General features: G+C 43.1%; 1 protein-coding gene across 1 annotated transcript in view; it reads right to left on the reverse strand.

Annotated features, from left to right (window-relative positions):
• The window catches only part of RSPO2 (R-spondin 2), a 194272-nt gene extending 169988 nt beyond the window's left edge, over positions 1-24284 (reverse strand). The window contains exons 1-2 of the mRNA XM_073632151.1: positions 23507-24284; positions 19088-19344 (exon numbers count right to left, since the gene is read on the reverse strand). Of these exons, the coding sequence (XP_073488252.1) occupies positions 19088-19181 (94 nt within the window). The 5' untranslated portion in view covers positions 19182-19344; positions 23507-24284. The remainder of the gene's footprint in view (positions 1-19087; positions 19345-23506) is intronic.
• Between the last annotated feature and the right edge of the window lie 2326 nt (positions 24285-26610).

Here is a 26610-nt window from a genome sequence, read left to right on the forward strand (position 1 = left end):
CCCAGTCCAACCCTCAAGAAATAGCCAACGCATTCAGCGACTACTATAGTGACCTTTATAATCTAACACATGACCCTACCACCCCACAACCATCCCCAGACGAGATTGACAGTTTTCTCCAATCCATACAACTACCAACCCTGACTGGGAATCAACTAGAATCTCTTAACAAACCGTTTACAGAACAGGAAGTCAGAGCATCAATTGACTCCCTACCTAATGAGAAAGCCCCAGGACCTGACGGCCTTACACCCGAATATTATTAACAATTCTCTTCACAACTTGTCCCCCATATCACCGAACTATATAACAACGCTGCATCCTCTTCTAAACTTCCATTTGATTATTTGAATGCATTAATAGTTACGATACCGAAGCCAGGGAAGGAACCTAACACCCCCAAAAATTTCAGACCAATATCCCTTCTCAATCTTGACTTAAAAATTTATGCCAAGACCATTGCTACACGTTTACTAGACATCATACCCACCCTTATACATAGGGACCAGACTGGTTTCACCAAGGGTAGACAAGCACCAGATGCCACCAGAAGAATGATCAATTTGATACACCATGCGGAGACCACCGGAACGCCTTCTCTGCTCCTATCTTTGGATGCAGAGAAGGCGTTCGACAGGGTCCACTGGCTCTACCTTAAAAAGGTCCTCCAGAAATTTGGATTTAAAGACCACATCCTTAGAGCCATCTTGGCAATGTACACCACTCCTTCAGCCCAAGTATTCACAGAAGGTATGCTCTCAAAACCATTCCCTATTACAAACGGCACGCGTCAAGGCTGTCCGTTGTCCCCACTTATCTTTAATTTACTAATGGAACCTCTGGCACAACACATCTGTTCCAATAAGACAATATCTGGGTTACAGATAGGCAACGCCTGCCACAAAATAAGCCTCTTCGCGGATGACGTTATACTGGTACTCACAAATCCCACATCCTCCCTGGCTGAAGTACAAACTACATTAAATTGGTTCAGTAATGTCTCATATTATAAGCTAAACACGACCAAATCATCTGTTCTTGACATAAATCTAGATGCCACAACAAAAAATTTGCTTCAACTACAGTACCCCTTCGCATGGGCAGACAAAGAAAACACATACCTGGGAATCCAACTCACAAAATCAGACATCTTTACTCTTCTAACTTCCTCCCACTCCTTCACAAAATTAAAACTGACACACAACAAATAATAAAGCACGAGCTCTCCTGGTCGGGAAGACTGGCAGCCTTCAAAATGACATGTCTCCCTCAAATACTGTAGTTCTTCCGCACATTTCCCATTCCAATACCCTGCTCATTTTTCAGGTCCCTTCAATCAATATTCAACAAATTTCTTTGGAAGGGGAAAAAACCCAGATGTGCCCATGCAAAACTAATTAAACATAGACTGGCGGGAGGCGCAGGATCCATAGACTTTAGGGACTACTATTTAGCGGCCATACTTGCTCAACTTCCTGAATGGTTTCAACCTAGTACTCAATCTCTATGGGCCCAGATAGAAAAATCTTCACTTATATGTTCCAATCTTAAACACTGGTTACTGAGCACTCCTCTGGGCTCCTGTGTCTCATCCTCCATCTCCCCGACCATGAAGGCTTCAGTTTACGCCTGGAAAAAGATGGTCATTCTTTCTGACTACATCCCCTCTACAGCACTATTTAATGTACCCTTAGGAACTCTTCACCATCTGTCACCTGATCTTAGACTCTCCCAATGGACCCTCAAAAGGTATACATTCACTACATCTCCTAATACAAGGAAACAAAATTAAATCTTTCTCCCAATTACAAAAGGAATATGATCTACCCACCACTGAACACTTCACATTCCTCCGCATCCACCACTGTCTAGGTAAAACACCTCTCCCCCACTACAACATCCCCCCAAAGACCTGGAATTTCCTCACGAATCCCACTCCAAGAACCAAAAGGCATATCTTACTTTTATACCCTCCTTCAAGGGAAAAGATCCTTCACTAAGATGTCCCCACATCATCAATGGGAAGCAGACCTTTCCAGTACTTTCTCTGAAGCACAATGGCAACTTGCTCTCAAGTCTGCGTACAAAGTAACCCGATGTTCGACATTATGGGAACTCACCCAGAAAATCTCGCTCCGGTGGTACTTGACCCCAGCTAAAATGGCTTTCTTCAGTCTCCATACCCCCAACACATGTTGGAGGTGTAAATCCCACAAATGAGACATCTTCCATATTTTCTGGTCATGTTCCGCCATTCAGAAATACTGGATAGATACATTTAACCTTCTTACCAACATAACAAAAATCTTTATCCCACCGACACCCACACTGGCGCTTCTAAACCTAAACATAGAAAACATACCTGGCCCCCTAAGACACACAACAACCCATGTCCTCTTGGCTTCCAGACTCAATTTAACTAGGCATTGGAAGTCGGACACTTCCCCAACCATAACACAAACAATAGACCTGGTTTCACTACACTTCAGTTACGAAACAATGATGGCCGCCAGCAATGGTCGGGCCACAAAAACCACTCAACAATGGCTTCCCTTGACAAATTGGTCCAATGCTGCATTCCTTACTCAGACTCTCAAAATCACCCACACACCTTCTTGACCAAGCAATTTGTTCATCATATGATATATCCGTTTGTTGCACTATGACTATAGTAGAGGAATAACTCCTCAAATTAAGAATAAGTGACTGTACTTTAAGGTTACCCATTGGGTCCTTTCTGCCTTTGCGGCACAAAGAGCTCCCACTAGGGGTGCTGCGATGGGAAAAAGGTCCCTATATGTATGTTTAACTAACCAAAGTTCTATCTATTCCTATACCTATGCTACTTTATCTGAATCTTTTCCAATGACATACTGCTGGATGTTACGTATAGTTTCTGTTTGAAAAACGTATGTTTTAAATGTAAACATAACGTTGTTGCATGACGTACAATACGTAAATTGTACCTTGTATTTCCTTGTGAAAATTCAATAAAATACTTTGAAAGAGAAAAGAAAAAAAAAGAGAGTCTTTTAAAAATATCAATACTCCCCGCTGACACCACCAATTGTGGAAGAGATTTCCACATCCTCATCGCCTTGATAGTGAAAAACCCCCTGCGCAGCTTAAGGTTAAACCGCTTCTTCTTCAATCTCATTGTGTGGCCAGCGGTCCCTGAGTTAATTTGCCTGAAGGGAAGAGGATCGGTATTAATCTCTGTGGAGTGGATCGATCTGTGTAGGTGGATCGTTGGTGTCACTGCCTAATATACTTATTGTGTGTACCCTACACACTGATGGTAAGAGTCAGTAGTACTGGGTGCTGGTGGTGGCTATTCTATCCATTCTTATCCGGAGTTATCTAGTTGTGGACTTTGTCTTAGTTTTTTTCCTATGCTGGGATCACCATTAAGGTAATGTAAATCGCTATCATGTCCCCTTTCGAGAGTCTTCTCCAGCGAGAAATAAAAAAAAAAAAAAAAAAAAAAAAAAAAAAGAGGGTAGTCGTTCCGCATAATTGAGGTCCCCCAATCCTCTAATTCAGTTGCCCTTCTTTGGGCTCTCTCCAGCACATCCCCTCTGAGGATTGGTGACCAGAACTGGACAGAATACTTCAAATGTGGCCTAACCAGAGTTTTATAAAGTGGCAGGAATAGAGTTTTATCCCTTGAGTATATCCCCTTTATGCATGCTAATATTCTGCCAGATTTGGAAGCTGCAGCTTGACATTGCATGCTATTGCTCAGTCTGTCTTCTACTAGAACACCCAGATCTTTCTCCATCTTTGATTTCCCCCAGAGATTCTCCCCTAGTGATTAGTTTGTTTTTATACCCCAAGTGCATTACTTTACATTTTTCCACATTAAACCTCATTTGCCATGTAGTTGCCCACTCCATTCATTTTGTTCAGGTCTTTCTGTAAAATTTCTATATCCTGATGTGAAGTTATTGCCCTGCTTAATTTTGTGTTGTCCGCAAAAATTGAGATTGAGCCATGTATCCCATCCTCTATCTCATTTATGAATAAATTAAACAGAATTGGCCCCAAGACAGAGTCTTGGGGCACGCCACCTACCACTTGAGACCATCTAGCAGGACTTAATTTTCTGACTAAAGTTTCACTTTAAGTGGCATATACAGAAGATTCCTGTCTTATTGCCAGGGAGATAATTACCTGTGTGTGGCCACCTTTGCAGTTTACAGCTTGTCTAATAGATCTAAAGCAAACCTGTCACTAAGCTGTGCATTTCAAACCAAGCTTAAGCAAATATATAAGCCAAGAGGTCCTTCATTAACAAAGCCACAGCAAAATGATCAGGAGATTGAGATATACAGGCACCTGAACTTGAATGCAATTCATCGTTGGCTCAACCTTGTTCTGCCTCTTAAATCAGGGAGGTCATCACAATAAATGACCAATAGCAGGGCTCATAAAAACGGTCGAAGAAGGCAAAGCCAGGCTTCGTTTTTAGCTTCCATTCGGTGCTACCACTAGGCTAAGTAGGCAGCCGCCTGGGGTGCACTACCACCTAGGGCACAGCCATGGCCTCTCTCCCAGTGCAGTGAAGCTCCAGGTATGTGTGAGCTCTCCTCTCCTGATCGCTCGCCCCCGTTCAGTTCCGGATGTCCCAAGAACACATCCACTGCAGGTGCCGTGCCGCCAATCCCATAATGTGTTCCGCCAAGCACCCCGCTGTCACATCTCCTCACTGCCACCCCTGGACTCCTTTGCTCCAGCCCGTCCCTCTGGTGCAGCCTGTGTGAGTACAGTGGATGTGGCGGGGCAGGGCTCAGTGGAGATCATGAGAGCATTGAGTGAGAGGTGCAGAGGCTGTTAGTTGAGCTGACCTCCCGGCTGGCAGGGGACACCATGGAGCGGCTGGATGGCACTGGCAGGGACTCCTAAGCAATACTGCCTGCCCAGTGCCAGGGAGAGCACTCAGGAGAGATATGATGGACAATGAGGCCATGGAGAGGTAAGGAGGAGGATGAATCCTCCGATCTACATCGAGCTGTGTGTGAGTAGTGCAGGAAGTAGGAGTCAGGTAGGTCAGATGTGTTACAAGGGAAGGGCAAAGTGGGTAGAGTCATGGGCGGCAAAATGGCACCAGCCCTGCTTCTATTGACATGGTTTAATGCACATCTCTTCATGCATTGTATATACGTTTTGGAGGGCATTCAAAGCATTTAGAATAGACCCACAATGCATGTCAACATAGTAAACTACAGACCTGACTCCTTAATGCACCATAGGCAAAGATGTGAATAAGCATATTAATGTCCATGGAACAGTGGGAGAAGTTCCTTAATGGGATAGCAGATATCCACGGATCATTTTGAGATGTGGTTTTGATTGAAGGTCAGTTCTGCTCCTTATTTTTTCCACCCTATGCTTAGTTCATCTTGCTTGTTAATACGCTTTATATTAGGCTGGAACCCAAATATTTCCTTCAAAATTAAACTGCCTGCTGTTGGGTTTAGCAATGAAGTCAATACTTTTGTTCCACCAAGTTCCTTTCAAGAAACATCCTTCACATAAAACTCATAGGAAAAAAAAAAAAAAAAAAAAAAAAAAAGGGAAAACCAATTGGGGGGGGGGGGCTCGATTTGCACAAAATGAGGACAGAACTGTTGACAGTGTACATCGAGCATTGAATGTGTCCACCAAAAATATTGAGGTTTTTCTTCTGTTGTTGCTGGTCAACCAATGTTCCCCCCATTGAACGGAATCAGCTCATGCTCCTGTGGTTAATCCACTTGTTCAGTGTGGAAGGAGATCAATTAAAACCGGCTTAGGTGATTGTAAAATGGGACAATTCACACAAGTCGAGTTAAATCTCTATTCATGTCTCCTACTCACAATACAAATACTTAAGCTGCGCAGCAAAGCAAGGATCGCTCTTACCAGTCCCAACAGTGCTTTGAGTAGTTCCACATTTAATTAAAGACACAGTATAGGCTTTGTTGGCACAGACTGTCCGGTCACTTTTAAGCACTGCAATCAAAAATCAGGCTCAAGGAACGAAAAAAAAAAAAAAAAAAAAAAAAAGTTTAGTATTCTATGAAACATCTGTTGGAACAAACTGCAGAATGGTACCCACGTTATAATCTAGTGCCTCAGTCACTCTGAAATTTACAAGACCTTAAATGCTTGAACCATTTTGGTGTTCTGTTTTATAGGAGTTTGAGATTTTTAAGCAGGACAAGGTTTACAATGCCCCAGAAAATAACAGCTAAAAATTATATTATATATATATATATATATATATATATATATATATATATATATATATATATATTAAAATTTTCTTAAAATAAAGATATTTAAAATTAACCAAAAATTATCGAAAAATTATTGTTTTTCAAAAGGATTATCTGCATCTTCTAGATCACAGGTGTCCAACATTTTGACCTTCCCAGACCACATTGGGAGAAGAGGAATAGTCTTGGACCACACATAAAATCCACAAACAATAAAGCCTAGTACACACATGCCAAATATAGGCCGGTTCAAAAGAACTTGGCTGACATTTGGCCTGTGTGTACGTCAGCCGGCCCAGCAGAAGACGGCCAATCGGGGGCCATGACCAAAAAAGGTCTGCCGATCAGCCAATGGCTGACCAGTGTCTTCTGGCGGGGAAGGTGGTCATCCCCCTGTCAGAACACAATAGCTCAGCAGGAGATCACTGTACCATCATCTGACTCCTCCTGAGCTCTTCAGGTCCCCCCCCCCCCCCCCCCCGCTCTCCGGGTCGCATATATAAAAAAAAAAACAAAAAAACAAAAAACCCCACACACCATACACACACTCTCTCTCTCTAAAATAGTGTCTTTCAGTCAAGGTACCGTTTAATACTCTGTAAAATCTCGAGGAACCCCATTCTAAAATGCAAAAACTAAACTAAATCGTTTTACATAAAACGCAGCAACTCCACGGACGCAGGACACCCAACATTAGAAGTGATTTATTCTTCCAAAGCAAACACACCTTTGCACACTGATACTGACTAGTGTGCCAATGTTTCTCTTCTCCCTTAATACCACTCCCTCACTTAGCTAATGAGACCCCAGTGCTGAAGGAAAGGGGCAGGGGAGGTACAAAGATGCCGTGCATGCGCCCAACATAACCCTTATCAACTGAGATCATTGGTTGTTAGAACGTCAGCGGCTAGATCAGGGTCTCTCTACCAGGGTTCACGTAGAACTTTAGGGTTCCTCCAGAGATTGCTAGGGGTTCCTTGAGCAATCAGCAATTTCTTCCTCTCAGATAAGTTCCCACTGACGCCATTGATCTTTTTAGCTATCTGTAATTCTTCCCAATGACCACACATGTAAGGAGCATTCTTCCCACTGACCATCACACTAATGGGGGTTGCACGAGTGCCAGCCAGCTCAGCTGTACTTCGTTGCAGCACATGCGGATCACGGCCAATGTTTGACCGCTGACACCCGGGGATTGGCTCTGAGCTTCTCCGAACACGGCTCTGTGACTAAGTAACACAGAGCTATGTTCAGTGACAGAGGATCCTGTTGTGTGTTCATTCCCTGCTAAGGGAATGAAAAAAAAAAAAAAAAAAAACACCCCACTAGATCCCCAGTAAAAGCAGCACACACAAACACATGTTAGTCACACATTTAACCCCCTTGACTGCCCTAGAACAACAGCAATGTGGTACTATCAAAATAATTAAAACCAAAATACGTGTGGCAACTGTTTGGAAGATCCAATTTCACACCCTAAAGGCTGGAAAGCACAGGCAAAACATGCAGTTTGGGAGTCTTTAGGACCGAAGACAAGCACTGTTAGCCAATACCAATGCTACAATGACTCTTTATTAATGCGTCACTAAAATAGTGCATGATGCTTTGTCATAAGTGAGCTTTTCACTTGAAATAATGACACAACGTACTGGAAATCAAACATAGGTCGAGAGTCATTAGTCCAGCCTGTGAACACAAATCAATGCTGAAGACTCTGACATGAGGAGCAGTCCGGGAAATTTGAGACCTTTGGACCTAGGCAAAGCTAAACCATGATATATGTTATGTAGGTTTAAGAGCTAGATTTTTTAGCACAGGCAGAGGACATAGGAGTGTTACAAGAGATTACGCAAGACATACTTACAAACAACCACATAATCAATAAGCAGTTACGTGATCCAAAAGATTCACAAGGCTTTCAAAATGTATTGTTCTACATCATTAGCCAGGAGGGAAATTATGCAAATTATCGCCACAAGAAATAATGCATTCAAAAAAAAAAAGCCTTTGCATATCAAAAAGGTTCAAGGAAGTAGACACATTTTTGTGCAGGTCATAGTGGGCACATGCACATTATTGTGAGCAGTGCCCAATCACATGAACTGTGCACATGCATACAAGGTGGTCCAGAACACAGACCATAGATCAAAAACTTCTGGAGCTTACACAAGGCTAAGGACTTCTTTTCTTCACCCCCATGTGCATGAGGGCCTGGCAATTGGTCATTCAGGCACAGCATTGCCTAATGGGAAATAGGTGAGAGATTCATCATAGCTCCCCTATGTCCATTAATGCTGGTATTTAACATTATTCTTATGGGTGAACAGAGCAGCAGTATGGAAAGGCGTGGGAGGGGGAGGCACAATAATGTACACTGGCTACTTTGACTGGCATGGGCAAGCACAGATTTTAGGGTGCTCTCCCTAGCAGCTTTAACCAGTCCTGGGAGCGGTTCAGCCCCTGGGGGTCAGTTAATTTATGTAGTGTGGGTGCTCCAAGCCACACCTGGAACTGGTTAATCAAACCACACCCAGGACCACTTGGAACAGCTGGTCCTAGTTGCGGTTCACTTGCGATCCAGTACAGTTTGCTGCAGTGCCAGAGCACAGTTCTTTCCATAGAGAATTGTGTTGTAAGACAGAAATCGCTGGTCTGGTTAGCATGGGCGTGTGCCCAGGAACACTTCCTTACAAACCAGTGTGAGTGCAAACCAGTGGGGAAATGGGGAGGTTAGAACTCAGGTATGGTTTTCTTAAACTGGCCCAAGTGAGTACACCCTTAAAATCCACTCCAGTGTTGCCAAGTTTGAATGTCTCTATCCACTGTGCAGCGAAGGCTGGGCTTGGCAGTAGGGGTGTATTAGCGCCTCCAACCAATACAATAGCACATGTAGGGTTCATAGCCAGAGTGGAAATATTCCCCCATTCCAGCATGGGTTCTCTTTTCAGCTCTGAGATGCCATGTGATCGAAAGCCAAGGGCCACAAGGGAAGTTGATGATGGAAGACTTACCTCAACTGTGATCCAGGTTTGCACAAGAGACAGCTACCTATATAATAATGTTTGTCATTGACTGCAGGTCCTGCTCAGATTGGTGGTCCATATGGGGAGTGGGTGGGGGATTTTAGTATTCACATCTAAAAATCACAATACAAAATTGCTGACCCTCCCCACCATCCAGCTCCATTGGCTCCTCTTGCTGTCTCCTCTACCCCTCTCCTTCACAACCCAGTCTTGCGGTTTCTTTGTCTTCTACAATGTGATCTCACAGCCCCCTATTTTTTATATTGATGACCCCCTCTTCAAGAGGACACCTACCTTTCACTATGCCCAGCAATCACTGCAGCACACTGTGCAAAGCACTTCCTTTAGCCCACAAGAAACTGTCCCCCATAAAAAAAAAAAAAAAAAAAAAAAAAAAAAAAAGGAAGGACAATCAACTGAGCTTTATTCAGTAGGCCAAAAGTTCCAAGTCCTCCCCTGCCTGCATCCAACAGGGATTAAAAGCAGGATCAAATCACCCATATTCCCATGACTGGGGAGACTCATACTTTGGATTTCCACCCTCTAAAATAAAACCACAACAGGGCTGCTGCTGAAATAGGGAAGCTCCACACTACTCTTTGGCTCTTTAACAGCCTTGAAATTTGCGTTGAGCTTCTGAGAGACTTGGAAAACCCTTGTCACGTGTGCATAAAAACTCAAAATTAGTCCCGTAGTTTCATAGGAGACATCCAACATGTCTCCTTAATTTGCCTCTGCAGTTTCCCATTAATTTTATGCAAATGCAGACTTTGTGAAAGTCAGCTTCCTTTCCTCACCCCAGTGCCCAGGCTTAGCTATAGGTCTCTCTAGCACTGCATTGGGACGTCCTCATCACTTTGAGCAACAAGGAATATCTTCCCTACTAACCATCTTCTGTAAACGAAGATGCAGTTAGTGGGCCTTAAGGACTAGAGCCAAGCACCACTAGCCAATACTACAATGCATCAGTAAAAAAGTTCTTGATGCCCTGTCCCCCATGTAATGAAACTGAAGTGATATTGACATGTTTGTAGACCACATCAGGGATACAACCATAGCGCTTTTCATAGATAGTGAAGTAGCCACCCAGGAATAAGATGTGTGTCAATACCAGGATCAGTATATGAAAAAGCAGAAGAAACTTGGGAAAAAAAATAATAATAATTCTATGTAACTAGCAGCGCAAGGATTAGTAAGTTGCAACACATTACATTTTTGGATTTATGTTTAGATAAACTTTAAAAGGCAAAAAGGGGCCAGTTTACTGTCCTTCATACTTTGGGGGGGGGGGGGGGGGGGTACAGCCCAGTTTTGTGCCTCATACATTATACATTCTTCCCAATGACTTATCAATTAGCTGTCTAGAGCTGGACTGACATCTATGTCTCCATTTGCCTTTTAGACTACAGAAAATAGCCAAAGTCTACAATGGGAGCCTGTTAAATAGCTTTCCCATTTTGCATACAATGCTGAATAGTCAGGGCAGCCTAAAAATAGTATGACATGACAAATAGATCCCGAAAGAACGGCTGATTATTTATGCGATTACAGATCAGAAGATAAGACCATCTTCCAGTGCACCATTATTAATATTGCAGATCTTTGCAAGCTGTGGTTGAAAGCCAGCAGACCAGATGCATTAAACTTCAAACTAAGAGGTTACAGGGGATATTCTATACAGGTCTAAAAAGAGAACCTGTGAGAATTGATGTATAGCCATTGCTTATTTGGTTTTTTAAAGGGTGCAGGTCCTGGTGGGGGGGGGGGGGGGCAGCATCCTGGCTATACCACCTAATAAGGTGATCTAGAATAAGCATTAGGGGAGTCCAGATGTTTCAGGACTTCACTGGCTGCATGCCTGGCAACCTGGACAAGGTCAGGGGCTTACAAGGTAGCAAATCAAAGAATCTGTCTCGCGTGTGTCAATTCGCATCAGTGCAATGTTTCAATGTGCCTGGGTGGTTTTCTGAGCCTCAACATGTGTTATAGGGCCTATTGAGGGCTATGCCCCCACTAAAAACGCACAACTGTTGGTGCACAACACATTAGGTTTTTGTTAGCCTTATAGCATTTTCTTGAACATTTACACATTTCTAAACTGATGCGTCACCCATGTGCGGTTTAATCATAGAGGCCAACTTTCATCATCTTTTACAATTTTAGCTTTACAATCTGCTGATCCCTGTGTGCGGTCAGGCACCATTTTTCTGTAGTCCAAGCTAAGCCTGACTGGTCTTATACCAGCACCAGAATACAGTGTTACCAGCCACAGGATTCACTTTCTGGAGCATCAGAGCAGTGGCGTTTTTCAATTTAGTACACATTAGGAACTACGGTTAGCAGTAAGAAGGGTCGCTGGTTCGAATCCCAACCACGGCACTACCTGCCTGGAGTTTGCATGTTCTCCCTGTGTCTGCGTGGGTTTCCTCCGGGTACTCCGGTTTCCTCCCACACTCCAAAGACATGCTGGTAGATTAATTGGATCCTGTCTAAATTGTCCCTAGTACTGTATGTATGAATGTGAGTTAGGGACCTTAGATTGTAAGCTCCTTGAGGGTAGGGACTGATGTGATTGTACAATGTATATGTAAAGCGCTGCGTAAATTGACGGCGCTATATAAGTACCTGAAATAAATAAATAAGTTTAAAAAAAAAAAAAAAAAAAAATCAAAAAAGAGTCAACAGCTATGCATTTGTAATTGCTGACTTTTAATAAACAGGCACTCAGTAGTCCAGGTTTCCAGCGCCGTCTTCACCCAGGCCGGTTCTTCACCAGTCTATTCTGCAGCTCCGCCATCTTGACTGTGGGAGCCGGCTGTGACTGTCCCTTCTGTATTGAACTGTACTGTAATTGTGTAATTTTTTTTTTTTTAATACAAACACCCAAAAAAGGTCTTTGGTTTAATGCAAAAGCAGGATATGGCATGACAATGCAGTGTTGAATCACTTATGACCAGAACATTCTTTAATACCCCGTACCCTTGCAAGAGAATATAGGCTTCTCTATGCAGTTCAGTTTCTAATATCTGGAACAATTTGTTTAAAGGGCCAACCCCTCCAGTCATCCTGACGAGCAGGATAGCACACCTACTAGGGGAAGTGACGATTACATTGCAGAAAGATCCCCCCCTTTCAGGCACACCATCACAAGGTGGCAATGAGGGTAAACACACAGGTTTTTTTTCTCAGTTCTTCCCCAGGGTGACACTACATTGGTGTTATAAAATGAACCTGTAAGCAACTCTAATGCCCTGTACACATGATCGGACTTTCCGACGGAAAATGTGCAATCGGAGCTTGTTGTCAGAAATTCCGACTGTGTGTGGGCTCCATCGGACTTTTTCCATCAGAATTTCCGACACACAAAGTTTGAGAGCTGGCTCTAAATTTTCCGACAACAAAATCCGTTTGCGTAAATTCCGATCGTGTGCAGACAATTCCGACACACAAAGTGCCACGCATGCTTGGAATCAAGCAGAAGAGCAGCACTGGCTATTGAACTTCATTTCTCTGTTATCTTGTTGTACGTGTTGTACGTTACCGCGTTCTTGACATTTGTAATTTCCGACCAACTTTGTGTGACCGTGTGTATGCAAAGACAAGTTTCAGCCAACATCCGTCAGAAAAAAAAACCGAAGGATTTTGTTATCGGAATGTCCGATTGTGTGTACAGGGCATAAGAGTGGCACATAGAATTTAATCCACTCCAATAAATTATAAGGTATTACCAGCTACAAAAAGTTTGCAAAAGACCATAAAATGATCACAATGGGTTGTCCTGTTGCAGTTGGAAATTTTTTTTTTGCTTCCCCCCCCAACCTAACAAATGCCATTGTATGCATCCAGTGACTGCACAAGTCCACACCTGGCACACTTACTAGGAAGTTAGAATTCTTCTTGTATTGTAATATTTGCAAGCAAAGCAATATGAGGCTCCCAGGTGCCTCGGCGCTGGTCATGTGACCTGGAAATTACTTCTGGGATCTTTAATACAGGTGGGACCCTAAGAGCGGTGTTCATCTTTTATGGTTCTAATAAAGCAGCAATGATAATATATACTGAGTGCAATAACCTATATATAGTTTCTTGACTCCATTTGTCAAATAGTCACAGCAAGAACGAGGATGAAGATGACTGTTTATAGGTTGCTTTAGATAACATTGCGTGTAGCGGTTTGCTTTTTTAATAAGTCAATATGACAGTAACTTCCCGGACAGAATTAGTTACACTGTGGTGCATTAACAAAACCTTACAATTTATGTAGAAATACAATTAGTGATAATATTTAGTAGGCATAATCAATCAATGTCTCGTAAATGGCTTTTCTCAGTGTGTGTGTGTGTGTGTGTGTGTGTGTGTGTGTGTGTGTGTGTGTCTCTGAGATGGTCAATTCCTCGCATTCTATTTTCAGGACAGACAATGGTTTATTATACTAGAAAAGAAACCGTATAGAACACATACCTTGCTTTGTTCGGGAATTCTTCAATTTGTTTCCCCCTTTGTGACTTCACAGCGATGACTTTATGGTTATTGGCTGTGAAATCTGGGAGGCAGGGCTCAGGAATATTAACTCTCCTGGCACTGAAAAGCCCTCTCACTTCCATTTTATTGTAATGTACAGTCAACCAACAAAAAAAACACAACTAATTTATAAAATAAAAATAAAAACATCCCACGCTAAAAACCAAGGATAGACGTAATCGTAAAATGGAGCATGTTCACGTCAGCAGCTATGAAAAAAAAAATTGGGAGCGCATGTCAATATTTAAACTAGCTTTCTATGTACTGTGCACCAAAGCAAAAAATGTACATTTATAAATTGGAGCCAAAAACCAGTATGATTAAAAAGGACTAAAGTGGACTTGCATAAAGAGGTCTCATATTAACCAGTCGGTGCCTTTTGTAGAGTAGAGGTAATGTATAGGTGCAACGCAGGACTGTATGAAGTAAACAGTTGAGGGGGGGGGGGGGGGGGGGGATAAGAATAAATTTTCATAATAAATTTAAATATATAATTTTTATTTAAGTAACTATAATAAAGAAAGGAGATAGAAAAAAAGAATACAAAAAAAATAAACCAAAACATGTACACCTCCGAAATCTAAGTTGCACAATACAAAAACAGGTTTATCCTTATTCCCCCCCCCCCCCCCCCCCCAACTGTTTACTTCATACAGTCCTGTGTTGCACCTATACATTACCTCTACTCTACAAAAGGCACCGACTGGTTAATATGAGACCTCTTTCTGCAAGTTCAGTTTAGTCCTCTAATCATACTGGTTTTCGTCTCCATAGGCGGACATGAACCTCAGGTATTCGTTGATATAGTAGGAAGAGATGCAGAGTAGTTTTTATGCAGTGAAAACCTACACCGTGGCTATATGGATTCCTTGCGAGAACCTTCACTAATGGATGATAAATCTGAGATTAGATTTGCTGTCAGCAGCCCAGCGTATACAAGATAATTGGCCAAAAACATTCAGTGCCAAGGTGTGCCACTCTCTCTGCTGATGTTTGCATCAGCCAAAGTTTTATCAGCAGAGAAAACTCATCTATATGAAGAGCATTGCTTTATGGCGGGGGAAGTACAGGAAATGTATCTACAGCTATTGAGGAACTAGAAGTTGTAGCATGCCTTGCAAAGGAGGGTTGGCCAACTGTCTACTATACTTGAATGATGGAACCCAAAAACTTATTTCTATTTATTTTATTTGACAGGGGCTGGAAGGACATACTCTACTCAACCACTGGGTACTCTTACCACTCAGGACTTCCGTTATGAAACCCACCAGCCACAGCAACTGGCTGCACCACCATCTTGTGGAGTCTCACTGTTACCCCAGCATAGGGACACGGATAAACAAACCATTCTATGAATGTTACCAGTCACCTCTCAAAAAAGAGAGTCTACCAAAAACTGCCACCATATAGGACTGACCCTTTAAGAAAGTTCATGCACTTAGCAGGCTAAAAATCTACACAGCTTAAAACTATCCAATATCCCGCAATAAATGCTGTAACAAATGTCAACCAGTATCTGCCAAGGTCCAAATTGGTAACAGATTTCTAAACAGAAGAAAAAAAAAACAAAACCTTGGAAATAGCAGCGTCTATGGAATGCCAGCTAAATTATTCTTTGCCCTCATTATGATGTGTCTGGAGTCAGAAGCCCTCAGAGGAGATCTTGTTCTATTACTAAGCCAGCCGTCATCTTCACTGGGAGCGAGGTCTGTGTACCCACTCATTGTAAAGTTCCTGCTAAGAACTTCAACTATGTAATCATTAAGACCATAGACCAAGGCTGGCCACCAACTTCTCCTTTAGTATTAACACGGCCAGCCGTTCTAGTCAAACGCTGCATTCTTCATTTAAAAACGCAACGCTGCTTATGACCTGCTCAGCCTACAGCACCTTATTAAAACATGCTGCAACCACAGAAATAACGGAACGCAGGTTAAAACACAGCTTCTGAACTGCCCTGCCCTAAAGGTAATGAGATTTGGCTGACCTGCATTTCCAAATGTGCTTCAAAAACGCAGGAAAATAACACCCATCGACATGATCCTCTACAGCCAAGCTGACAGTCTACAGTAACTTAAGAAAAAGCTTGGTCATTTCCAGTATGGTACAATGCCAACTTCTTATTTATTTTTTTTGAAGGAGTATTGTACAAGCAGAATGAAAAAAAAATAAGATGAGTATAAAAATTATATATATATATATATATATATATATATATATATATATATATATATATATATATATATATATATATATATATATATATACACACACACACACTCATAGAAAGACCCTTTTTATGAGACTCATAATGAATAATCTATACGCAGATTATGAATACTAGCACCATTCTGACCTCGACACACAGTGGGGAATCAATCAAAATTTTCCTAGCCAGCTGAGCATTGCACGTGGTAACTAGTCAGAACTGACTAATCTAGCACAAATTTGATAGTTAAACTCATTCATCTAAAAATTAGATGTCCTGTACATGCACTGCATCAGTAAGCAACTCCCACTGGCCAACCTGCCCCCCCAAATCTTGCATTGACATGCGCAGTATGCTCAACATACACAGGAATTTAGCCATTCAAATGCACAAGTGGGAACCTAAAAATGACAGTTTGTCTACTGCAAGATCTGCTTCACAACTCCAGTCCTCGGGGACTAGAGATAATACTATCTCTACTCTTTACAAAGAATAATAATAATAATAATAAATATACTGTATATAAACTTTTGCAAGATTTTTTAAACAATATACCCATTGAAGAGATCAGCAAAATATTGGCATCAGACACACACAAAGGAGTTTCCCAGGTTATCCTTTTTCCCCCTCAGACTTTTAGCACCCTTCTACATGCCATCCTAGGATGTCCCCAACTAGTCCCATTGGCCATCAGATGGTCAGGTTTGAGGTTTGATCTCCTCTTTGCACTCACATACATAATCAGAGCCAGTAAGCCAGTTTGCACCATGATCACCTACATGTACTCACTTATGTGTACTGTATGTCCAGACAAAACTTTTGTTTGTTTTGGAAAGTATTAGAACCCCTGTCAGGTTTTTACTGCCACCAGGGGCTCATTAGAGAGATTTGCCCTCCCTTACAGTTCTAGTGACAATAGTTTCACGAGACACCAAGCAAAGGAAATCCCCAACTGCTACACTGACAGAAATCCATTTTACAGTCTCTAACCTTGTGTCTATACCGGTTGGTTCTCAGCCGGCAGTCACTGCAGCACCCACCTACTACTAAGCCATTTCCAGGAATGTGTGCAATGGGAATATTGTACTCATCGTTTTATGGTGGACCATGACCCATGCGTTTTAGTATGGTGGACACATATGATAAAATGCAACAGTGTAAATGGACCTCAAATCACCCTAACAGAGCCCAGACAGCAGTAGAGACCTAAAAATGTTCTAATTCTTCCCCATTTGACCAAAAATCAGGAAGGCAAATGGGTTCATTTTACGGGGCCATGACTCCACAGCATAGGCTTCCTTAGAAGTACAGAAAGGTTTGAATGGTTTCCTGTTGCCGGGGAGCCACATATGGAGTGTAAAGCCGGCCATAGAGGTGATTGGCATTACCTTCTTGTACTTTATACCACTGACACTTTTTTGCACTGGCGGTTACCCACACGTGTGTGTGTAGCGTATTCCCCAATCACATTGGGGGTAATACGTCATGTGCATTCACAGGTAGTCACCATTCCCCAATCACACTGGGTGTAATACGTCATGTGCATGCACAGGTAGTCACCACCTTGGCTCCCTGGCCATGGAAAGCTGCCAGGATTTTCATGCCAGACCCTACATGTGCCTCTCACCCTCTTTGTACATGAGGCCTTACATCAGGGGTAAGCAACCTCAGCCCTCCAGCTGTTTTGAAACTACAAGTCCCATGAGACATTGCAAGACCCTGACATTCACAGGCATGACTCCTAGAGGCATGATGGGATTTGTAGTTTCACCACAGCTGGAGGGCCGAGGTTGCCTACTCCGTCCTTACATGATGGTACTTGGCAGGATTATCTCCAGAATTGTCCAGAATTGTCCCAAGCAGCCTTTCTCAACCAATGTGGCTCCAGAGGCGGGCAACTGCCGCTTTCCAGCTGTTGCAAAACTACAAGTCCCATTGTTCCTTTGAGAGTCATGTTTGTATCTGTGAGTTCTGCAGTGAGTGCCTCATGGGACATGTAGTTCCACAAAGGATGGAGGGCTACAGTTGCCCTAGCTGCGAGTCCAAGGGCTACTAGGAGTTCCTTGAACAATGAGCAATTTCTGCCTCTTAGACAAGTAACCCCTGACACCAATTTTTTTTTTTTTAGTTCTTTGCAAAGCGGTCCATACACTATACAATCTGATTGCCTGATCTCCTTTAGATCTACCAACCACCATGTAATATAGGGGGGCCTGTATGACCCGATCTACAATCCAATCAATTTCTAGGTTTGTCCTCATATTACACAATTTTGGCAAAAGCGAGAGATTGTACAGAGTGTGATGTGCATGGCCACTGGTCACATTTCACGATTTGGGATCACTGGCAGAACCGCCACGATTCTGCCCTCCATCCCATATCACAGCAGAATGCGCAATGCGCTTTTGGGTGCTCTTATTCTTTAATGGACCCCCAAATGTGATGCGATTCTGCTGCGATCATGTGGTGATTGCAGCAAAACGTGAGTTTTAAAAAACGCTCTACGTTTGTCGCCAAAGAAGGGGCCGGATCTTGTTTTCAGGTGACAAACACGCATAGGGTAGCCCATGAAGTGAATGAGCTGCTCTATGTGCAACATAAGAAATCACGTGCAAATCGCTCTATCAAATTCGCAGGTGGGAATGCTTGTTCCTGCTTTGTGAAAGTGACCTCAAATAAAAAGGAACATTCTACTGGCTGATCATTACACTAATGTACCATGAGCTGTAGATAAAAGTGGTTATTTAAAAAAAAGGGACATTTAAAGGGTTATTTCAAGTTGCAAGGGCTGAGAAAGGCTGGTCTATCCTTTCGATATATTCTGCTAGTAGCTCTGGCCATATGCTGCGAGTCTTGTTCTATAGTAGGACACCACCTATTGTTCTAGTAAGAAAATGCAGTTTGTAGAGCGTGCGTCTCAGGACCCAGACACGGGGCTCTACGACACCAGCACCGTCTCCCAGTAACACCCTATGGATCAGATAACATATGGATGTTTGTAGAAGACACGTGTGCTCCGTAGATGCTCTCCAGCTCTCCATCCCTCCCGCCATCAGTCCCCGGCCAGCACTGACCTCTCTTGCTCCGTCTCCAGCGGTTGGCTTGGCATTGGCTGTAATCCACACAGTTCAGGATGATGAGGGCGAAGGGGAACAGTTTGAATTGCATTGGTGCAGGTGTGAACCGCGGGCTTAAAACAATAAATAAGTAGTAGGACGGCGTGGACGTCTTCTCCGCTCCGAGACGTTGGCTGCCCTCAGCAGTCAGGACAAGAGCTCTGGCTCACAAGCCGCTCGCTCCACACTGCCATGTCCAGGCGATCTCCGTAGACCTGGAGAAAAAAGGGAATGCAATGCGTTTAATCGTTAAGTGGCGACTTTCGGGAACGGTTACATTACAAGCAGGGTCGTAGATTGGATCAGGCAACGTAAGGGTTAGCAGTAGATGGATGATGGGCAGATATCAGCAGAGAAATTCTACAAGCTGCTGGAAAATCTTTGCAGGTTTATTCCACACTTTTCTACGGAGGGTATGGTGGCTTAGGTATGGAAAGGTAACAGTGGGCACTACGGCCACCATACAGGGGCATCTCAAATCAGTCAATCAAATTCATATTTCTATAGCGCTTCTCCCCCTGGGGACCCATTGTGCTGTTGGCAGCCATTTGGGCATTCTCAGAATATTATACTAGGAGCATTTTAGACAGGAGCCAATTATCCTACCAGCAGGTCTTTGGAAGGTAGGAAGATACCGGAGCACCCAGAGGTAACCCATGCAAGACACAAGGAGAACATGCAAACTCCTTGCCCTGAGGACAGATGTCCTGCCCTGGGACTTGAACTGAGAACTCCAGTGCTACAAGGCAGAAGTGCTAACCACTAAGCAAGTGGTCCACATCCAGTATTTATATAGCAGTGACAATGTACACAGCAGTCTACATTCACATCAGTCCCTGTCCTCAAGAAGCTTACAATCGAAGGTCCCCAATTCACATACTAAGGCAAATTTGGAAAGAAGCCAATTAACCTGCCAGCAGGTCTTTGGAGTGCAAAGGAAAATTGAAGAGCCTGGAGGAAAAACGCACACAAGCACAGGGAGAACATGCAAACTCCATGCAGATAGTTCCCCCGGCTGGGATTCAAACTGAGGACCCCAGTGCTGCAAGGCAGAAGTGCCAACTACGTTGTTTTATTCCCCAATACAAGTTAAAGTAAAGGGAATCATTGAACACCCATATACACTGGATTTAATACCGGGGATATCACATCTCAGCATGTGCTTAGTAAGAAAGTGGAAAAGGAACCAGCAATGGGAAACGTACATGTTGTATCAATTACTTTACAGTTTCAGTTTTGGAAATGAAACTTCAAAAAGATAAAATGTTATTGGCTCTATATATGTAGAAGTCTATATATCCTCTTAATGTGTATAAATCTCTAAACTCTATACCTATTGGCTCCATGTGGATTATTGCACTTCCCCCATTTCATCTCCTCTTACTGAATAAGTCCCAATACTAGGTATGGGCAAACTGCTTCACTAAGGCAACTGGAGGGCTACAACAACAAAGCCTGCTGGGACCAGTAGTCCTCCCATTTCTGGGATGAGGCAGCCTGCCTGAGCTTACATCGCTCTACTAATTCAATTGACACCTCTCCGTGAGCAGATAAATCAGTCAATTAGCATCTCTATCAGGTACTGTCTTGCTGCATCCTGGAGTGCTCAGCTGACTCCAATCTACTCTGACAGTCCCCGTTCTTAAGCTGGCTACACATTATACAATTTTCCTTTAGATTTACCAACACCATATAATATGAGGTCAAATCTAAACACTTTAAAAAACAAAATTGTATGCAATCAGGCAGGCCCTTACACTACATTGTTGAAGGCAAATCTAAAGAAAATGTAATAATGTGTAGCCAGCTTAACCCTGGAAAGGTTCCTGTTTTTGGAGCCTGACACCAGAGAGGTCCCTGATCTTGGAGCCTAACCCTGGAGAGGTCCCCTTTCTTTGATCCTAACCTTGGAGAGGTTCTCGTTCCTAGAGCCCAACCCCATACAGGTCCCTGTCCTTGGAGGCTAACCCTAGAGAGGTTCCCTTTTCGTGAAGCCTAACCCTGGAGAGGTCCCCCTTTTCGTGAAGCCTAACCCTGGAGAGGTCCCCCTTTTCGTGAAGCCTAACCCTAGAGAGGTCCCCCTTTTCGTGAAGCCTAACCCTAGAGAGGTCCCCCTTTTCGTGAAGCCTAACCCTAGAGAGGTCCCCCTTTTCGTGAAGCCTAACCCTAGAGAGGTCCCCCTTTTCGTGAAGCCTAACCTTAGAGAGGTCCCCCTTTTCGTGAAGCCTAACCCTAGAGAGGTCCCCTTTTTGTGAAGCCTAACCCTAGAGAGATCCCCTTTTCGTGAAGCCTAACCCTAGAGAGGTCCCCCTTTTCGTGAAGCCTAACCCTAGTGAGGTCCCCCTTTTCGTGAAGCCTAACCCTAGAGAGGTCCCCTTTTCGTGAAGCCTAACCCTAGAGAGGTCCCCTTTTTGTGAAGCCTAACCCTAGAGAGAGGTCCTCGTTTCTAGAGCCCAATCTCATACATGTCCCTGTTCCTATTTGATCCTAACCCTAGAGGAGAGGTCCCCTTTTCGTGAAGCCTAACCCTAGAGAGGTCCCCTTTTCGTGAAGCCTAACCCTAGAGAGAGGTCCTCGTTTCTAGAGCCCAATCTCATACATGTCCCTGTTCCTATTGGATCCTAACCCTAGAGGAGAGGTCCCCTTTCTTGGATCCTAACCCCATACAGGTCCCTGTCCTTGGAGTCTAACCCTAGAGTGGTCCCTGTTCCAAGAGCCTAATCCTAGAGAGGTCCCAGTTCTAGGAGAGTAATCCTGGAGAGGTCCCTGCCTGGAACATTGATCAGCTATGTAGAAGGTCCTTCCTATCCATATTACTAGGTTTTAAAACCAGTATAAAGATAAAAAAATAAATAAATAAATAAATAAATAAATAAATAAATAAATATAGCTCTATAATCCATTCTGATACATTTACCGGGATGGGATCCAGACAATAAATAGTCCCATTGCAGTAAATGGAACCTGTGACCTACAACTTCAAGTTCCAGCAAGACCTGTGGCAGTTTGGTTATCAGGACTGGTCATTCCCCACCAGTAGGTGTTATGGTGGTCATACATATTGACTAGGACTGTACTACATACGAGCGATCGCAAGGAGCCATTCATTATTGATTAATACATTGAACACAGAGCATTGATTTAAAATGTGATCAGAAACGATCTGTTAAAGATGATAATTTTATTGATCTATTTTATGATTGGATCTCAAAAAACACACAACCCTGATCATACATGTAATGTTTTAATTGTATGATAATACAAAGATTTGATCAATGTGATTGCTTGGCAGTCGAACGCTCCTAACTCCTGTAAACAGGTTGTCCACGTTGAAATAAAAATCAGCGCATAATATCCAGAATTAATAATTCTGATTATATTGATCGATCTCCCTCCTTCAATACGTGTTTAGTGGATCAAGGGTTAATTTTGTTGCCAGATAGAGCTTCTCAAATTGAAAATGTGACCACTGAAAAGACTCGGTCTGTGTATGCCCACCAACACACACACAGATATCGGTTTAATTATTTGGAAGCAAATGATAAAAATTCCATCACAGCCAAATCGATCAAATAATTGGTCTGTATATTTATGATTCTTATCCTAGGAGATCATTTTAGTTGCATGGAATATTGAATTGTATGATCACATCGATAGGTGTGTGGCCAGCTTTAGGCTGATCACACACTATACAATCTGATTGTATAACTTTAGATCTACAACCAACTGATAGTACAAGGACCTGCCTGTTGTAATACTAAATGGACGGATTGTTCAGTTCTCATATAACATAGTAAAATGAGATTGTACAATCAGATTGTATAGTGTGTGGTCAGCTTGGGGACAGTAATGATACACGATTGATTGAAATAATCAATCAATTGATAAGACACAGAGGGGATTGGATTTCGATCAATAGCTGGAAGATGCAATGGCAAGTGATCGATCACGTTTTTGATTTTGGTTGATAGTTGGAAAAAATAAAATCATAAGTGATCGATCACATCTGTTTCCACCATACAATCCCATAATTTGATCGATTAAAATACAAGAACAAAGTATCTCAGTGCTGCCAATCAATACACAATGATCGATAATCAATGACTGACTCTGTTTGATTGAATCCAATGTAAATTGATTGGTAGGGAAGGTATATCTAGTAGACTGTCGATTCGATCATTCTGATTAAATCAAACATGGATTGGACGATTAAAAAGTAGCGTGTATGACCACCATACATCTCATCCCAATCACACCCAAATAGGGGACCACAAAGCCCAGCAGATCACTTTAAATGCCCCGATCTCCCTGATGATGATCAATAGAAGATCCACCTGTTCTACATCCCCCCCCACACTCAGGACAATCTCCACTCACCCAATCCCTGTCCGACCAGCGATCACACTCCAATAATCCCTATAAAGCCCAGCAGAGCGATGAGAGATCCAGCACAGGTCCAGCAGAAGTTGTGTGTCCGGACACTTTCCATGCAGAGATCGGGGATGATGATCGGACGATGTATGGGATGTCAGCGCTCCTCTCCGCTCCGATCGCACTGTGAGATGTGGGCAGCTTTGATGGTCGGGTTATGTAGGTGGTGCTCTCCTCTCCTCTCCGCTCCTCTCTCTCTCTGGTCCATCAGCTGCAGCTTCCCCCGGGGTCCTAAATAAAGCGGAGTGCCCTCCGATCATCTCCTCCTCCTCCTCTTCCCTCCTTCCTCCTCCTCCTCCTATTACACCTCTCCTCCTCACCCACACACACCGATCACCTCTGTGCGATCACAGCCAAGTGCCCAAAGACTACAAGACCGTTCAACTCGGAGTTTTATCAATTCTAGGAACTTGTTTTGTTTTTTTGGGTGATAGGAAAGGGTTAAACCTTGATTTATTATTTATTTTTTATGACAGGAAAGGGTTAACCCCCCCCCCCCCTTTTTTATTATTTTTTTATTTATTTTTTTTTAATGAGGAAATTGCCAAACACTAACATTGAGTTTTGTTTATTGGGTGATAGGAAAGGGTTAATTGTTTGGTTTTAAGACAGGAAAGGGTTAAACCCCTCTTTTTTCTGTAATAATTGGAAATGGTTGAACACAGATTTTTTCATTATTATATTTTTTTTTTTGGGAGGGGGTTATAATAGGAAAGAGTTAGTCTCTGATATATATATATATAATTTTTTTTTTTTGAAGGGTTGGGGTTAGAAAAAGGTTGGACCCTCATAATTTTTTTTTTTTTTTTTTTTTTTGAAGGGTTGGTGTTAGACCCTCATTTTTTTTTTTGGGGGGGGGGTGTTAGGAAAGAGTTAAACCCTGATTTTTTTTTATTTTTTTTTTATTATTGGGGGGGGGGTTGAGATAGGAAAGGGTTAGACCCTGATATATATTTTTTTTATGATACAAAAGGGTTAAACCCGATAATTTTTTTTATAGGACAAGGTTGCACGGTGGAAACTGAGACACGATCGATGACTTATGATTGTTTCTTCCAACTATCATCTGAAATCCTCTGCCCTGTGTGTGGCAGATCAGCAAATGTGTTGTGTACACTTGATCAATTATTCCTATCAGAAGAGATCGATCACTTATTGAGGGGTGTGTGGCCACCATTAGTGGGTTGCGACTTGCGGTTTAATTTTGCCCACATCATGTGTGCAGCCCTGAGCGGCTGCTTGCCCTTTATTTAGGTGGGTGGCCGGGGGCGGTAAAATGGCGGCTTTTACTGCCCTTCTGATTTAGCTCTGGGGCGGCATTCACACATCTCTGGTTATTTTACAGGGTTTTTTTTTTTGTTTGTTTTAGGTTTTTTTTAAGCATTTAAACAAGCGTTCTTGAGCATTTTTTCAGGTTTCTGAGGCTTGAGCATTTCTTTTGCGTGTAAAATCATGTTGTGTCTTTGCATGTTTTTCAATCACACACATGGCGCAGCCCTTTGGTTTCAATACATAAGGTGAAAAATGTGCCAAAGTAGCTCATGTAGCTTTTTAAGCATTGAGCATTTTTTTTATACTGCGCATTTTGACAGATTTGTGAAGCATTTAATTGCTTCCCACCCGGCATATAGCCAAATGACAGTCGAGCGGGAGCTTTCTCATTTTGACCCCTAGGGGCCGCACTGCGGCTTTGTCACCAGCTATGAGGACACATGGGATAACCGTTGATGGTACTGGGCCTGCCCGGGACCATGTGATTGCTGTAACCAATCATGGCAATCACATACCAGCTGTAAACAACGAATGGCTTCCATATACAGTGGAACCTCTGATTACATGCATTGACTTCAATGGGATGCAATACCGCATGCGGCCAGAGTCGGGGGGGGGGCGCCGGAGAGACTCTGAAATGGCCAAAAAGGCTCGAGGACACTTCGGCGGACCTCGGCAAACCTCTACCCGAGATTTGCTGAAGTGTCCTCGGGCCTTTACGTGCATTTCCGAACGGCGCCGATCGGCTGCGTTCAGCGACGTTCGGCTCTGCTCGTCTCCAGCACACCCCCACCTCAGGCCAAAAGCGGTACTGCACACCGCTTTGGCCTGAATCGTGCTCGTTTTGTGAGACAACACTCGCAAACCGAGTTACCATTTTTAAAAATACAGTGCTGGTATTGCCAAACGCTCGTTAACCGCGTTACTCGCAATCCAAGGTTCCACTGTACAGCTATTCATTGTGTACTATTGTGCTGATCTCTGTGATTGGTCACAGTAATCACATGGTACACACAGGGCCAATCACGGTGCATCTCTACCATGTGATAGCTGTGACCAATCGCAGCTATCACAATACTACACACTGAAAGTAGAACTATAGGCAAATCTTATTAATTTTTTTCATTTTGGATAGAGCAAGGGAGGGTTATAACCCCTGTAAGGTTTATTTTTGCCATCTGTGCCCCATTGCAAATATTTCCCTTCACTTCCTGTCCCATAGCCAAACAGGAAGTGAGAGGAAATTCCTTCAAATTATGGGGATTTCTTGGGGACCCCCAGGTCACCAGAACTATGGTTCCCATTGGAAGATTCCCCCTCTACTAATTTTCTGGGGACAACCCAAAATATGGGATTTTCTTTTACTTTCACTTTCAATGAAAATGGTGAACAGGACAAATAAACAGACTGAATCTCCTTAACAGGGGCACAGACAGCAATAAAAATTGACAGGGGGACTAATCCTTCTCCTCTCTATCCAAAACGGAAAAAAAAGTTTTGCCTTGCCCTAGTTTAACTTTAACAGCTTGCCGACCAGCCGCAGTTGTGCTGCGGCAACATGGCACGGCTGCGCAAATCGCCGTCATGTTATGTTGCTTCTTTGTGTGGCCACTAGGGGCGCGCACTGCTCGCCCCCGGAGCCGATGCAAGTGCCCGCGTTCGCGATGACCGCTGGGCTCCCGCTCGTGACACGCTCCCGTGATCACTCGTGAGGGGAGAAGAGACTGATCGTGTGTTCATACAAAGTATAAACACCGATCTATCTCTTCCCCTGGCAA

The sequence above is a fragment of the Aquarana catesbeiana genome, linkage group LG05, assembly GCF_042186555.1.
Source record: "Aquarana catesbeiana isolate 2022-GZ linkage group LG05, ASM4218655v1, whole genome shotgun sequence".
NCBI lineage: Eukaryota > Metazoa > Chordata > Amphibia > Anura > Ranidae > Aquarana > Aquarana catesbeiana.